Raw genomic sequence first — 13,449 nt, forward strand, 5'->3', positions numbered from 1 at the left:
TGCTACATGGATTAAGAACCAATTAATCTAGTGTTAAAGCTATGGTTTTCCCAGTAGTGATGTATGGAAGTGAGAGCTGGACCATAAATAAGGCTGATCGCCGAAGAATTTATGCTTTTGAATTATGGTGCTGGAGGAGACTCTTGAGAGTCCCATGGACTGCAAGAAGATCAAACCTATCCATTCTGAAGGAAATCAGCCCTGAGTGCTTACTGGAAGGACAGATCGTGAAGCTGAGGCTCCAATACTTTGGCCACCTCATGAGAAGAGAAGACTCCCTGGAAAAGACCCTGATGTTGGGAAAGATTGAGGGCACAAGAAGAAGGGGATGACAGAGGACGAGATGGTTGGATAGTGTTCGCAAAGCTACCAGCATGAGTTTGACCAAACTGCAGGAGGCAATGGAAGACAGGAGTGCCTGGCGTGCTCTGGTCCATGGGGTCATGAAGAGTCGGACATGACTAAACGACTAAACAACAACAATCTAGTGTCTCCTCCCACCAGTATTCCTTCGTTTTTGAGATGAAATATTAGAGAAGTAGAGGTTGCTACTCCCCACTGCCATTCAATATTTAAATGACCATTTGCTTGTAATGACACTCTAGTTGATATTCTGTTTTGTTATCCGACACTACTAAATCTCAACTGCAGCCAAGTTGGACTCTACTAGCAGTGGAAGAGTGAGCTGGCAGTCCCATTATCTGGGCATCTTTTTTTTTTTTGGATGCCTCATAGTCACTGTACTAAATAAACTTAGCTAAGTTTTTTTCAGTTAAGTGAATGAATTGCCCTCAATTCATTCCTTTCTTTACACCATTGAAATATATAAAGCATATGATACAGTTTTTTAAATACCTGCAACCGTTTCTGATAAGAGCAAGAGAAGAAAAACACATGCTAAACATTATACAAATACACTGTATGCAGGAGCCCTGGAGTGCTCCAAAACATCCTTAATCACATCCATGTGTGTTCAAAAGAGGGAAGTGTGATTGTTTTTACTGGAGTAAAATTATGGGGAAAGTGAAAGCATGCATTTGCCTGCAACTAATGCTTTTCTTTCACTATCCCTTTGTGGCCACTTCCCTTGCCCCCTCCAATGAACAAAGCACTAAATCAGGATCTTAAAACTACCTAGGATCTTGAGTTTCTTACAACTTGGAACTGCTTTCAGCATAATAGCATTTTCCCCTCTAGAGGAAGAGGAAAGAAAGCAAACAGATACAGGTAATAAATCATGAAGATAATGTTGCTAATCTAGAACACGAACAATATATAGAGACAGCAAATAATTTAAAGCTATCTACTGGTGCATAAGTAGCGTTTCAAATAGAAGGTACAATAGGTTTTTTACAAAATTATTCAACACAATTCTAACTTGTTCAATTAAAAAAGGATCACTTTTTAAATATACCTCATATTCATAAAACAAAGCATGAACAGATTTTATACAAATGCATGTTGCCAAAAAGAAGCCAGCATCAGTTTGACACTAACCCACAATATAAATATCTTAACAGCTTTCTTATACTCACTCCCCAGCAAACACAGGTATAAAACAGTAATCAGGATTAACAGTAGCAGCAGATGATCACACTACAAATCTCTGCAGTCAGACACATTACACTCCCATCTAAAGCTACTTGCCATATGACACTTGTGGGACAAATCCAATAGTACCTTTTGCTCATTAGTGGTTGTTTTGTGCATGTTGCCAATTCATGCATTTTAAAACAGTGCTGGCTCTCTATATCAGCAGCTTTTAAGCTGGCCATCCCACATTACCTGGGAAACTCCATTTTGGTCAACTATTAGATTCTAGTGTAAATGCCTTGAAGACCAGTGAATTAGTTAGCAGCCACTAGCCTTGTGTGTGTGTGCACGTTTGAGAGAGAGACAGAGAGCATGTGCATCACAAGGCCATAACACTCCGTGCAAATTCCATCTCACTGCAAAGATCTAATTGAGCTTATTCTTAATGTTGCCTCAAACAAGTGATGCATCGACACTCAATTGCCAAATATAGGAAGAAGTGGAGAAAGGAGCTGTGGGACAGACTTCAACATTTTAGATCAGGAACTCTGTACCACAACAAAATTTTGAAGCATCACAAAACATTACAATTGCACCCATCTGCAATAAATGCAATAAAACTGAGTCGCTGAACCAAATCAATGAAGCAGACTATTTTTGTGAAGATCTTATCGGCAGCTGAAATTGCATAAAAGAATCCAGACAGTTAAACACAGAAAAACCCTAAGGCATTCAACAGATGTATTTTATTTCCTATTCTACGCTGGCTTGGTCCACAGAATGGAAGATGGTAGGATCCCCAAGGATGTGCTCTATGGGGAGCTGGCTTCAGGCACCAGATCCATTGGCACACCAACTCTGTGTTACCAAGGTGTCTGCAAATGTGACAGAATGGCTGGCAACATTAACTCCTCCATGTGGGAGTCTCTTGCAGACGACCGCATCACCTGGAGATTGGTCGTGCATCCACAAGACTGACCAGAGGAGGAATAGGAAACACTCTTTCATTGTCTCCCGAGACAGGCGGGTGCCAACAACAAACAACAATATAGACAAAATAATTTAGCATGATGTCTTGTGACCTCAGAAATACATATTAAAGAAAATGATTTACCTGGTAACACCACCGGCCCAGGAGATAGTAAGATTTAGGGTCATCTGGTTTCAGAGCAATTGCTTTGTCTACATGTTTCTAAAGAGATGTACAGCAAAGACATTTCTCATTCATGAAGCACAATTTTAAGATTACACTCATTTTGGGATAAATCTATGATTCCACTAAAAACATGTTTCCTATGTAACAATGACTGAAAGCAGTAAACTATCAAAAAGCTGGTGATATAGTACTTGCTAATACCAGAGTCTATACCAAAGACAAGACTCTCTGCAACTTCTTTAAGTCATTTCTTAAAATCTGTTAAAGGGCACAAATGACACGTCCTCTTTTATGTCAACCACACATTTTAAAATCCTCCTCCTACACGCACTCATAGTGGATGCTTTCCCACTATGGGACCCTACAGCACTGGAGACTGTTATGCGAAACAAACAAAAACATGGGAGGAGCAATTGTAGGGTTCAACTGAAGCAGAGACCCATTAAATTAACTGGCCCTATCTTCATGATTGTTTACTTCACACAGTCCTCTGGAGTACAGAACAGCACCATGTAAGAGCAGCACCGACATCGCATGTACATGTGTGTTATATGAGAGAGGGCGAGAGAGACAGAAGGGTGCCAGAAATGTATGGTGCCGAGTACCGGCTGAAGTAAAAGTCAGAATAAACCTCAGCCATAAATTTGTTGGGTAGCTTTAAGCAGACCATGGTTATAATCAGTTGGAAATCTTACTTGCAGCTTAGTCTTATAATATATTTGGTGTCTTTCCTATCATGTTCTCAGACCTTTTCAACACAATATCCCATTTTACTCCATTGCGATAAATGTCTTTTTAAAAGAGAAAAAGCCATCTTACCTTAAAAGTGTGCCCTGCTTGTATGCGTTTTTGTATACTTTCGTGTTCTGAAGCCTGGCCACATAAAACGGCATACCTGGAAATTACAGTAAGCCTGAGCATTAGTGTACTGTTCCAAAATCTGGTTTTTTAGCATGGTGTTGTGGTTGTGTTCTGGGGTCGGAAAATATCAAATGCTCTTTTGTCCAGAGAAGCCATGTACAAAGAAAACAGAGGGCAAGTAATTAACAAGTAATTACACCTTGTCACTTCATAGGTATTTACACACACCCTGAATTGGTCCCCCAAGGCTCAGGTGAGTCACTATCTCCTCTCAGGACTACTTTACAGCCTTGGCATTAGGTTGTTCTCAGAGGGCTCATATTCAAACTGCTCTTTGGCCAAGTTGAACTCCACTTGACAAACACCATCTATGCCACTTGCTAAGTGGGATTTTGAGGCCTTTGATACATGGAAAGTAGCTTGTGCAGGAGAAGTTTTTCTAGACTCTCTAGAATCACGATAAGCTTGGTTAATATAAATCTAACAGAGTCCAATCTGATCATGTCCGTAGAAATCGGGACTCAATCCAGCATTTTGTTCAAGTGGGCAAGCCAACACATTCAGACCCAGGCTATTTCGTTTGAGCTTATAAAAGGATGTCTAGGAGTAGTTGATGCATGAAAAGAGGCTGCCTACCAATCAAAGAAAAGGTGGGGAACCATATTATTAAAGTATTAATTCTATACCTATGAAGCAGAATGTCTAAGAAAAGGCCAAATGAAATATAATAATCCTGTCTTTTAAAAATGCCAAATGAGGTATAACCATCCCTACATGTTTTGAGTATGATTCTTCTTTAGGGAATCAGCTGGGGGAAAATAGTGAACAAAAATTAACAAAATGCAAGTTAAATACAAGAAAACCTTTTCTAAAATATTTAATATGAAAGGACAGCTGTGAAAATGAACTTAATTTTTAAAAGCTGCAAATTCTTAAATAACGCAGAAGAAGTTCACAAGTTCAGTCTTCTGTTCTTGGAAGAGCCGTGGAACAATGCATATTGTTAAACAGAGGGATCACCTTAGTGGGAAAGAGACTGTGGGGAAAAGCCAAAGCAGAGACTATGGGGCAGGGCGGGTGGGTGAGACAAAGGAAAAATGGATGTTGCACTCATGGGGACATAAAGTGAAGAAAATATCAGAGGCTTTGACACTGAGTATTAGCTTTCTGCCATTTTTGCATGCACCTAGCTGCAACGTGGCATGTTATCAATGAACAACCCCACAATGAAGGGCTGTTGAAAGTTACAGGTCTGAAAGTTCAATGGTTCATATCAGATTCTAATTCAGGCTGCTCAGCAACTCCATAAAACATTAGGATGATCTAATGAAAGTTACTGCAACACTACTAAAAGTTTGTGAGATCTTTAAAATACAGTTTTACAAGGTTGTTTAAACAAGAGAAAGCCATATAACCCCCATGTGAACTCGTAGATCTTCAAATAAACACAGTTAATTACCTCCACGCTTGCCCTGAAGCAAAGCACTAGGAAACGCTTCCCAGTAACTGCTTGTAAATCCTGTCATATTTACTTTCAGTTTCTATCACTGGGGGTAGCAAGAAGAATTTGAACAGCTTAACAAAAGCCTGCCATTAACAGTAACTTTTGGGGAGTCTAGTATGAGCTGAAAGAACATCAGAGCTGCAATCCTGGGCACATTTACTTGGGAGTAAATCCTACTGAGCAAGGTTTATGTCCAGGTAACACACGCAGGATCAAGTAGTAACTGTAATCTCTTTTTCCTTCCACCTTTCCTGGTTAAACATACTAAGCTGGGCCAGGCCTTCAAGAAGTGTCAAACTGTGCAGAAATTCACATTCTGCATAGCAACAGTGAGGAATGTCAGAGACAAGAAAATGAATCGGCCCACATAGGGTTGACGAACTCAATACGGCACAATTCTCCCACCAGTTCTGACGCAGCTTCTCTCTTTGGAAAACAAACTGGGGAGTTTTGTCTCTCAAGTCTCACCTGCTGGGATCCTACAGCTCAAAGACGGCAGATGTTGATGGTTCAGATCTTGGAGCATTGCCATATAACTCAAAACTAAGCAGATTCTCATGAACCTTGGCCAGTTGAAAAAACAGAACCAGCCACCTAGGACTGCAGAGAGATCTGAAACGTCTACCTCACACCGTGCAGTACAATTATATGCCTTGGCGGAGGTGGGGAGATTTATATCCCACCTTTTTTGGTAAACAGGCTTTACAAAGTGGCTAACAACCCCTGCTAATTTACATTTTCTTCTTTCTTTTCTTTTCTTTTCTTCTTTCCTTTACTCAGTAGATGGGAGGCTGGAAGAACAGCTGCAGCAACTGAAAGTCACCTAATCCATATTAAAAGGACTACGCAGTTCCTGTGGCTCAGGTAAAACATCCTAGGCTTTGTAAATCTTACAAAGCTGGGAACAAGCATCAGACCTGCACGCTCCCTCCCCCACCCTTACCTTATGCTTCAGATTTTGTACGGAGATCCTGGTTTGTGATCGTTTTTCTGGTTCAGACGTAACAGGGTCCTCTTGCACAAAATAAACTTGGATTTTCATACCAAAGCTGATGTGAGCAGGGACGGGAGAAAATACTGTGTAGCCCCAACACCAATTCTTTGTTTAATAAACTATGGTTTGTGAAACGTTACACCCAACTGCGCCATTCTCCAGCTGAACTGCTGAAATTGTAGGCTGCAGGCCAAGGTAATGTGTGATTTTGTCCTCAAAGTGCTTAGCAAACAAGTCGCAATAGGACTTCTATAGTGCTCCAAGATCTCCCTGGAGAAAACTTCACTATATAAGAAGGAAGAAGCCAGAAAGATCTCACCCTCCCATCCATATTTCATATAGCAAAGGGACCCCAAGTTTGAGAAAGATCTCAAACTTTTAGTTTTCAGCAACAAACTGAACAATTTGTCACCCACCATCTGCTGAATCTATTGCACACCTCTTAAGCTATGCAGTACTACTTACCATATTTTATTTTTCGCCCTATAGGACGCACTTTTCCCCCTCCAAAAATGAAGGGGAAATGTGTGTGCGTCCTATGGGGCGAATGCAGGCTTTCGCTGCAGCCTGGAGAACGAGAGGGGTCGGTGCGCACCGACCCCTCTCGCACTCCAGGCTTTGAGGACCTCTCCGCAAGCAGCGGGAGCAGCGCTGGGCTCCCACGGCTTGCAGAGAGCTGCCTGTTTGGGGACTGGGGTCGGGGGGAGCTCGGGCCTCCTCCGCCCCAGCCCCGCGCCTGGGGGGGGAAATAATTTCCCCCCCTTTATTTCCCCCCCAAAAAACTAGGTGCGCCTTATGGGACGGTGCGTCCTATAGGGCGAAAAATACGGTAAATACTTGCTCTATGAAATTGTCCCTAGCCTCCCTTGTGCAATGAAGTCCAGTTTTATCTCTCTCTCACACAGAGAGAGCCATATGGGGTAAACAGGTTTTTCTTTTACTATAGTTCATCCATCCCTTCTTCTAAGGAGCTCAGAGAGGCATACATGGCTTTTCTCTCCTCTCTGCTCAACCTCATTTTTACCTTCACAACTAAAGAGATGCGCTAGCTTGATAGATCATGAGCCTACATTTAACCCTGTGAGTTTTACGGTCAGGTAGGAATTTGAATGCAATTTAGAGTGATGCATGTGTGTGTGTCATCATGTACATGGTTGCAAGGGAACATGCTGTTCTCAAGATGCAGTTACAGGAGCATCAATAAGCATCTCAACGAATAGTACAGAGCTTTCCAAACTGTGCATCTTGGCACACTCGTTTGTCGGCTGCAGTGTGTAGGTGTGTCGCATAAACACGCTTCCTGGGGCTGCAAAGGGTTAGTTTAACCTCCAGTTTGCTAGTAAAACTGAATTACTGTGTCGTGAAGTGACGCAAAACTGAATTGCTGTGTCATGAAATGAAGCATATCCAAAAAGTGTGTCACCAACTTGAAAAGTTTGGAAAGCTTTGCGATAGTAGATGGCTTCCAGCTGTCTGAATCTTCCCTAAGATGCTCATATAGGGGGAATGAGAACATGAATAGTGCCAAGATCAGCTCTCCCAACATGGTTATTCTTCTTTTAAAGCAGCCGTGGAGGGAACCTAATTTGATAGGGGCAGTGGCACTGGGGGTGGGGATTACTTCTTTCACTCCTGACCATCCTCTGAAGCTGCCATCTGGCATGCAGGGAAGGAAGGTGGATATCTAGGGACAATGGGTGTAACATTATGTCAAGGATCACACCACGCATACTGGAGTTTTGCTTTTTTTCCATCCTTGGGGTTACAAACTGAAATATACTCAGAGTCGCAAAGTGATTTCATGCTCTTTATTCAGCTCATAGTGGTGAGGAGGAATGAATGCAAGTCCCCTCAAAGTATCTGCTTTATATACATTATTTACACAATGGGCTGCACATGATTGGCTAATTCTGGAATTCTACTGTAAGCCAATCAGGTTGTGGATTCACTTCTATCTGGAGCATGATTGGATGGTTCCTGCCAACCAATCATATTGCTGCATTGTTCTAGGACCAATCAGACTGCTGCATTCTGAATCCTATTGTTCTAGGACCAATCTGACTGCTGCCTTTTGGATCCTATTGTTCTAGGACCAATCAGACTGCTGCAGTTTGGATCCTATTTAATTCAGTACATAACACCCCTCCCCTCTAAGTTCCAGTCCTGCCCGGGAGGTCGCATTCATAGTCCTCAAGGTACGCCGGCGGCCTACGTGTGCGTTGCGGCCTGGGGTGTTCCCTGGTCCGGGGTTCAGGTTCTGGCTCGTGTTCCAAGGATGCTGGCTGTGATGGGGCTGTTTGGTCTGGTGCAACCTGCTCGCTCAGTCGTAGTTCTGGTTCTGGTGTCCTTTCGGCCTCACGGGTCCTCTCTGTATTTACTGATTCTGCCTCTCCTGCTTGCCCCTGCTGCTCTATGGGCCTCACTGCCCCACTGTTCCCTTGGGACTCCCTTGACCTGTCCTCCTCCTCCTGGTTTTCTCCCGGGAATCGTCGCCGTATCTGGTCGCAGTGGCGGCGCCAGCATTGCCCCCCATCTGTTAGCACCTCGTACGACACGGGTCCAGTGACCTTGGTGACTGTGGCGGGTACCCATGCAGGGCCTGCCCCAAAATTCTTTGCGTACACTGGGTCCTGGGCCTCGAAGGTCCGGGGGTTCCTGCCTTCCCCCACCCCTACCTCATCCTGAGCTCTATCGGGGTGAAGGCGGTCCAATCTGATTGCAAGGCGCCAACCCATTAGTAGTTCAGCGGGGCTCCAGCCAGTCGTTGAGCTGGGGGTGCTGTGCTGTGCTAGAAGGAATGTGGCAAGGCGGTACTCCCAATCCCCTTGCGTCATGCGTCGAAGGGTGTCCTTGGTGGTCCGCACCATGCGTTCTGCTTGGCCATTGGTGGCTGGGTGGAATGGCGCCGAACGGATGTGGCGGATGGCGTTCTGCGCTGTGAAGGTTTGGAATTCTCCTGACGTAAATGCAGTCCCGTTGTCTGAGACGAGAGTGTCAGGGAGCCCGTGGGTTGCAAACAGCCTGCGTAGTACCCGGATGGCTGCGGACGTAGAAGTGGACGGTACCAGTGCGACTTCCAGCCATTTGGTGTAGGAGTCCACCACTATGAAGAATGTTTTCCCCTGAAAGGGGCCAGCGAAGTCCACATGCAGGCGTGACCATGGTGCTCGGGTGGACTCCCAGGACTGGACTGGGGCCCTTGGGGGATCTGGGCGGGATTCTTGGCAGGCCTGGCAGTGTTTGACCCAGGCCTCTATCTCTCCGTCAATCCCCGGCCACCACACATAACTCCTGGCAAGGGCTTTCATTCTTACTACCCCTGGGTGTGTCTCATGTAGGGCTGTGAGGACCCTTTTGTGGAGGGGCTGGGGAACAACGACCCTGCTTCCCCATAACAGGCACCCCTTGTGGGCTGACAGTTCATGTTTGCGGGTTGTGTAGCCGGCGAATTCTGGCCCGGGGCTGCTGCTGGGCCATCCCCTCCACACCCAGTCCAGGACCCGGGAGATGACCCTATCTTTCTTGGAATGGTGTGCAACTTCTTGTGCCTGAATGGGGCGGTCGGGAAGCAGCTCCAGGCTCATAACCTCTTGTGCAGGTGCTGGGTCGGGGCCTGTTTCCGGTAGTGGTAGCCTGCTGAGGGCGTCCGCATGGCCCATCGCCTTCCCAGGGTGGTGAATCAGTGCATACTGGTAGCTGGCAAGGAAAATTGACCACCTGAGGACGCGAAGAGACAGCACTTGGGGGGGTCTGCTTTTCGGGGGCAAACAAGCCCAGCAACGGCTTGTGGTCAGTCACCACAGTGAAGGGCCGCCCGTACAAGAAATCATGGAATTTTTTTACTCCCTTCACGATTGCCAGACCCTCCTTGTCGATTTGCGAGTAGTTCCGCTCGGTTTCGTTGAGTGTCTGGGAAAAGTATGCCACCGGTACCTCTCCTCCATCCGGGAGTTGGTGTCCCAGGACAGCGCCAATGCCATAGGGTGAGGCGTCGCATGCTAGCACAACTGGCAGCCTCTCGTCGAAGTGTGCCAAGACCGAGTTTGAGACAAGCAAGTCCTTGACTGCCTGGAATGCAGCCTCCTGGCGCTGGCCCCACACCCAAGGAGCCCGCTTGTCCAGGAGTCTGTGTAGGGGCTCCGCTACTGCCGCCTTGTGGGGAAGGAAGGAATGGTAAAAGTTCAATAGTCCCAAGAAGGCCTGAAGTTCAGTCTTGTTCTTGGGTGCTGGGGCATCACAAATGGCCCGTACCTTGTCCCCAGTTGGGTGGACCCCTTCTGCATCCACCATAAATCCCAGAAAGTCCACATGAGGCACTCCTAGTAGACATTTTTCCCGCTTCACCTTGAGACCCGCCGTCTGGAAACGGTGCAGAACGGTGCGGAGGCGGTCCTCAAACTCCTCGGGTGTGGGTCCGGCAATCAACACATCATCGAAGAAGGGGGTGACACCAGGAATCCCTTTAAGGAGAGAGTCCATTAGATTCTGGAATATGCCTGGTGCCACGCTGACCCCGAATTGCAGCCGCTTTACCCTGAACGCTCCTCTGTGCGTCACAATCGTCTGTGCCTCTGCTGTAGCCTCATCTACTGGCAGCTGTTGATATGCTTGGGCCAAGTCCAGCTTGCCAAAAATTTTCGACCCAGCCAGGGTGGCAAGGACATGGCTGACCACTGGAACTGGATATGCATGGGCCGTGAGGGCCTTGTTTATGGTACATTTGTAGTCTGCGCAGATGCGGACCGAACCATTAGGCTTGACGGGTGTGACGATTGGGGTTTCCCAGGGGGCATTAGGCACCGGCTCCAGCACTCCTTGCTCCACGAGTTGGTCCAATTCCTCATCTATACGGGGTTTCAGGGCGAACGGGACCCGGCGGGCCTTGAGCCTGACCGGTCGTACTGCGGGGTCAAGCTGTAGAGCAATGGGGGGGCCATATACTGTCCCAATTTCCCATCGAAAACCCCCGGAAATTCCTTGCATATGGCGTCCACGTCCACTTGTAAGCTCATGTGGTTAACCCCGGTGATGGCTAGCCCCAGTGGTCCAAACCATGCCAATCCCAGTAAGCTAATGTAGGGGCCCTTGACCACAAGCAAGTCCAGTTGCCGCGTCCGCCCTCTGTATTGCACCCTGAAGGTCCCCACCCCCATTGTGGGGACCTTACGTTTCTGGAAGTCCGGGAGGGTGAATGGGGCCGGCCTGAGTTTGGGACCCCCAGTAGGGCACAGTTTCCTTAAGGTCCTTGCCGAGATTATGGATAGAGTTGAACCCGTGTCAAGCTCCATGCGGCATGGGGCCCCCTCTATCCGTACCTCTACATAAATTTTCTCTACATTGGGGTGGGGCAACTGGTATACCTGGAAGTCCGTGAGCTCCGTTGAGTTGCCTTGGTGCATTGGGCCCCGGGACCTGGGGCTCTTGGATGGGTCATCTGATGCCTGGTGTTGGGTGGGCCGAGCCCGACACACCCGGGCAATGTGTCCCAATTTTCTACACTGCCTGCACTCTGCGTTGCGGAAACGGCAGGTCCTCCTCTCGTGACTTTCTCCACAGCTTGCGCAGTTCCCTCCTTCTCGTCGAGGCAGCTGTGGTATGTGGGCTGCTTGAGTGCGCTGCTGTACTCGGTGCACCTCCTCCCTGTCGGATCCTGAGTCGTTGGTGAGGTCTTCGTGGTGGACACTCGGTTGGGACGGCTGGCTCGGCCGTGCCTCTTGCGTCGACCTCTCGGCAGCTTCCGTTGCCAGGGCCTCCTCCAGAGCGACCTGGAACGTTAGGTTCTTTTTAGCGTAGAGGCGTCGTTGCAGCTTCTCATCCTTCAGGCCACCGACGAGGCGGTCACGAAGCATGTTCTCCAGCTCTGAGAAGTTGCAGAACCGGGCAGCTTGGCGGAGAGAGGTCACAAACCCAGTTATGGTTTCCCCAGGGGCTTGCCGCTTTGCGTAGAAGGCATTTCGACGAGCCACCACTGAGGGCTGTGGCGAAAAGTGCCCCTTCAGCTGTTCCATTATTGTTTTGTATGGAACAGTAGCGACGTCTTCAGGTGCAAGGAGAGCCCGAGCGATTTCAAATGTCTCCTCTCCGCAGACGCTGAAGAATATTGCCCTCTTCTTGGCGTCTTCTTCATCGGTGATCCCTTTGGCTTCTAGGAGGAAGGTGAAACGGGAGGCGTATGCTTCCCAGTCTCCAGATGCTGGGTTGAACGGCGAGAAGCTGCTGTCGGTTGCCATTCTGAGTTCCTTGTGTCCCGGAGCTGAAGCCTGGATACACGGTGCGAGGCAGCGGTGCGGCAGGTGGCGGTGCTGCGGTGCTGTGAGTGGCAGTCAGCTCAGCGGGATCCCACCTTCATCGCCAGTGAAATATACTCAGAGTCGCAAAGTGATTTCATGCTCTTTATTCAGCTCATAGTGGTGAGGAGGAATGAATGCAAGTCCCCTCAAAGTATCTGCTTTATATACATTATTTACACAATGGGCTGCACATGATTGGCTAATTCTGGAATTCTACTGTAAGCCAATCAGGTTGTGGATTCACTTCTATCTGGAGCATGATTGGATGGTTCCTGCCAACCAATCATATTGCTGCATTGTTCTAGGACCAATCAGACTGCTGCATTCTGAATCCTATTGTTCTAGGACCAATCTGACTGCTGCCTTTTGGATCCTATTGTTCTAGAACCAATCAGACTGCTGCAGTTTGGATCCTATTCAATTCAGTACATAACACCAACCTTTACTGAAGTTTTTTTTGTATTCCTGTATTTAACTGCTCTAACATAGAGCAATACTCCACAAAATACTAATGGTTTAAATTTTGAAGCAAGAAAAAAATACTGCATTTCCCCTCCTCCCAACTGTATCTTTTATTGCACACCAGCTTTCCCATTAGCTATAAAAAACAGGCTTGCTATTTCATTCCTGCCACAAGGTTAATCAGTGAAGGAAATAATTCAAGCTGACTTTTAAATGAACTGTTTCCTGAAGGGAAATCTGCTGGATACAAGGAAAACACTTTCCTCGAAAATCTTGTCTATACAAAGAGAAACGTCAGGATAAGTTTCACTTAATGAAAATTTACAAAGTTTGAATTCATTCAGCCAGCTAGTTCTTCCCCCTCCTCCAAAAAAGGAGTCTTGTGACACCTTCAAGACTAAGAGATTTATTGCACAGGAAGATCAGTCATTCACAGACCATACTAAAGATCTGCTAAAATTGATTACTATCCAGAGTCAGAAACCAGAGCAATACAGCTGCTGATATGGATATGGCCCTATTTTCCCTTCTGAATAACCACATTTTCAAAACAGTGAACAAAAAGGGAAATAGATGTAATAAATTTCAGTGACTGATTTGACATCTGGACTAGAGGTTGCTGTGACTCATTTAAAAAAAAAAATTCCTA

At 46.6% G+C, this 13,449-nt stretch overlaps 1 protein-coding gene across 4 annotated transcripts in view; it reads right to left on the minus strand.

Annotated features, from left to right (window-relative positions):
* RMDN3 (regulator of microtubule dynamics 3) overlaps positions 1–13,449 on the minus strand; it is a 40,146-nt gene that overhangs the window by 12,147 nt on the left and 14,550 nt on the right. For 3 of the 4 annotated variants that reach the window (XM_083744923.1, XM_083744924.1, XM_083744925.1), the window contains exons 8-9: positions 3,509–3,584; positions 2,648–2,725 (exon numbers count right to left, since the gene is read on the minus strand). In XM_083744923.1, the coding sequence (XP_083601049.1) occupies positions 2,648–2,725; positions 3,509–3,584 (154 nt within the window). The remainder of the gene's footprint in view (positions 1–2,647; positions 2,726–3,508; positions 3,585–13,449) is intronic. The other variant, XM_083744926.1, reaches the window with a different exon arrangement.

Source organism: Podarcis gaigeae, assembly GCF_964106915.1.
Source record: "Podarcis gaigeae genome assembly, chromosome: 1".
Taxonomy (NCBI): Eukaryota; Metazoa; Chordata; class Lepidosauria; order Squamata; family Lacertidae; genus Podarcis; species Podarcis gaigeae.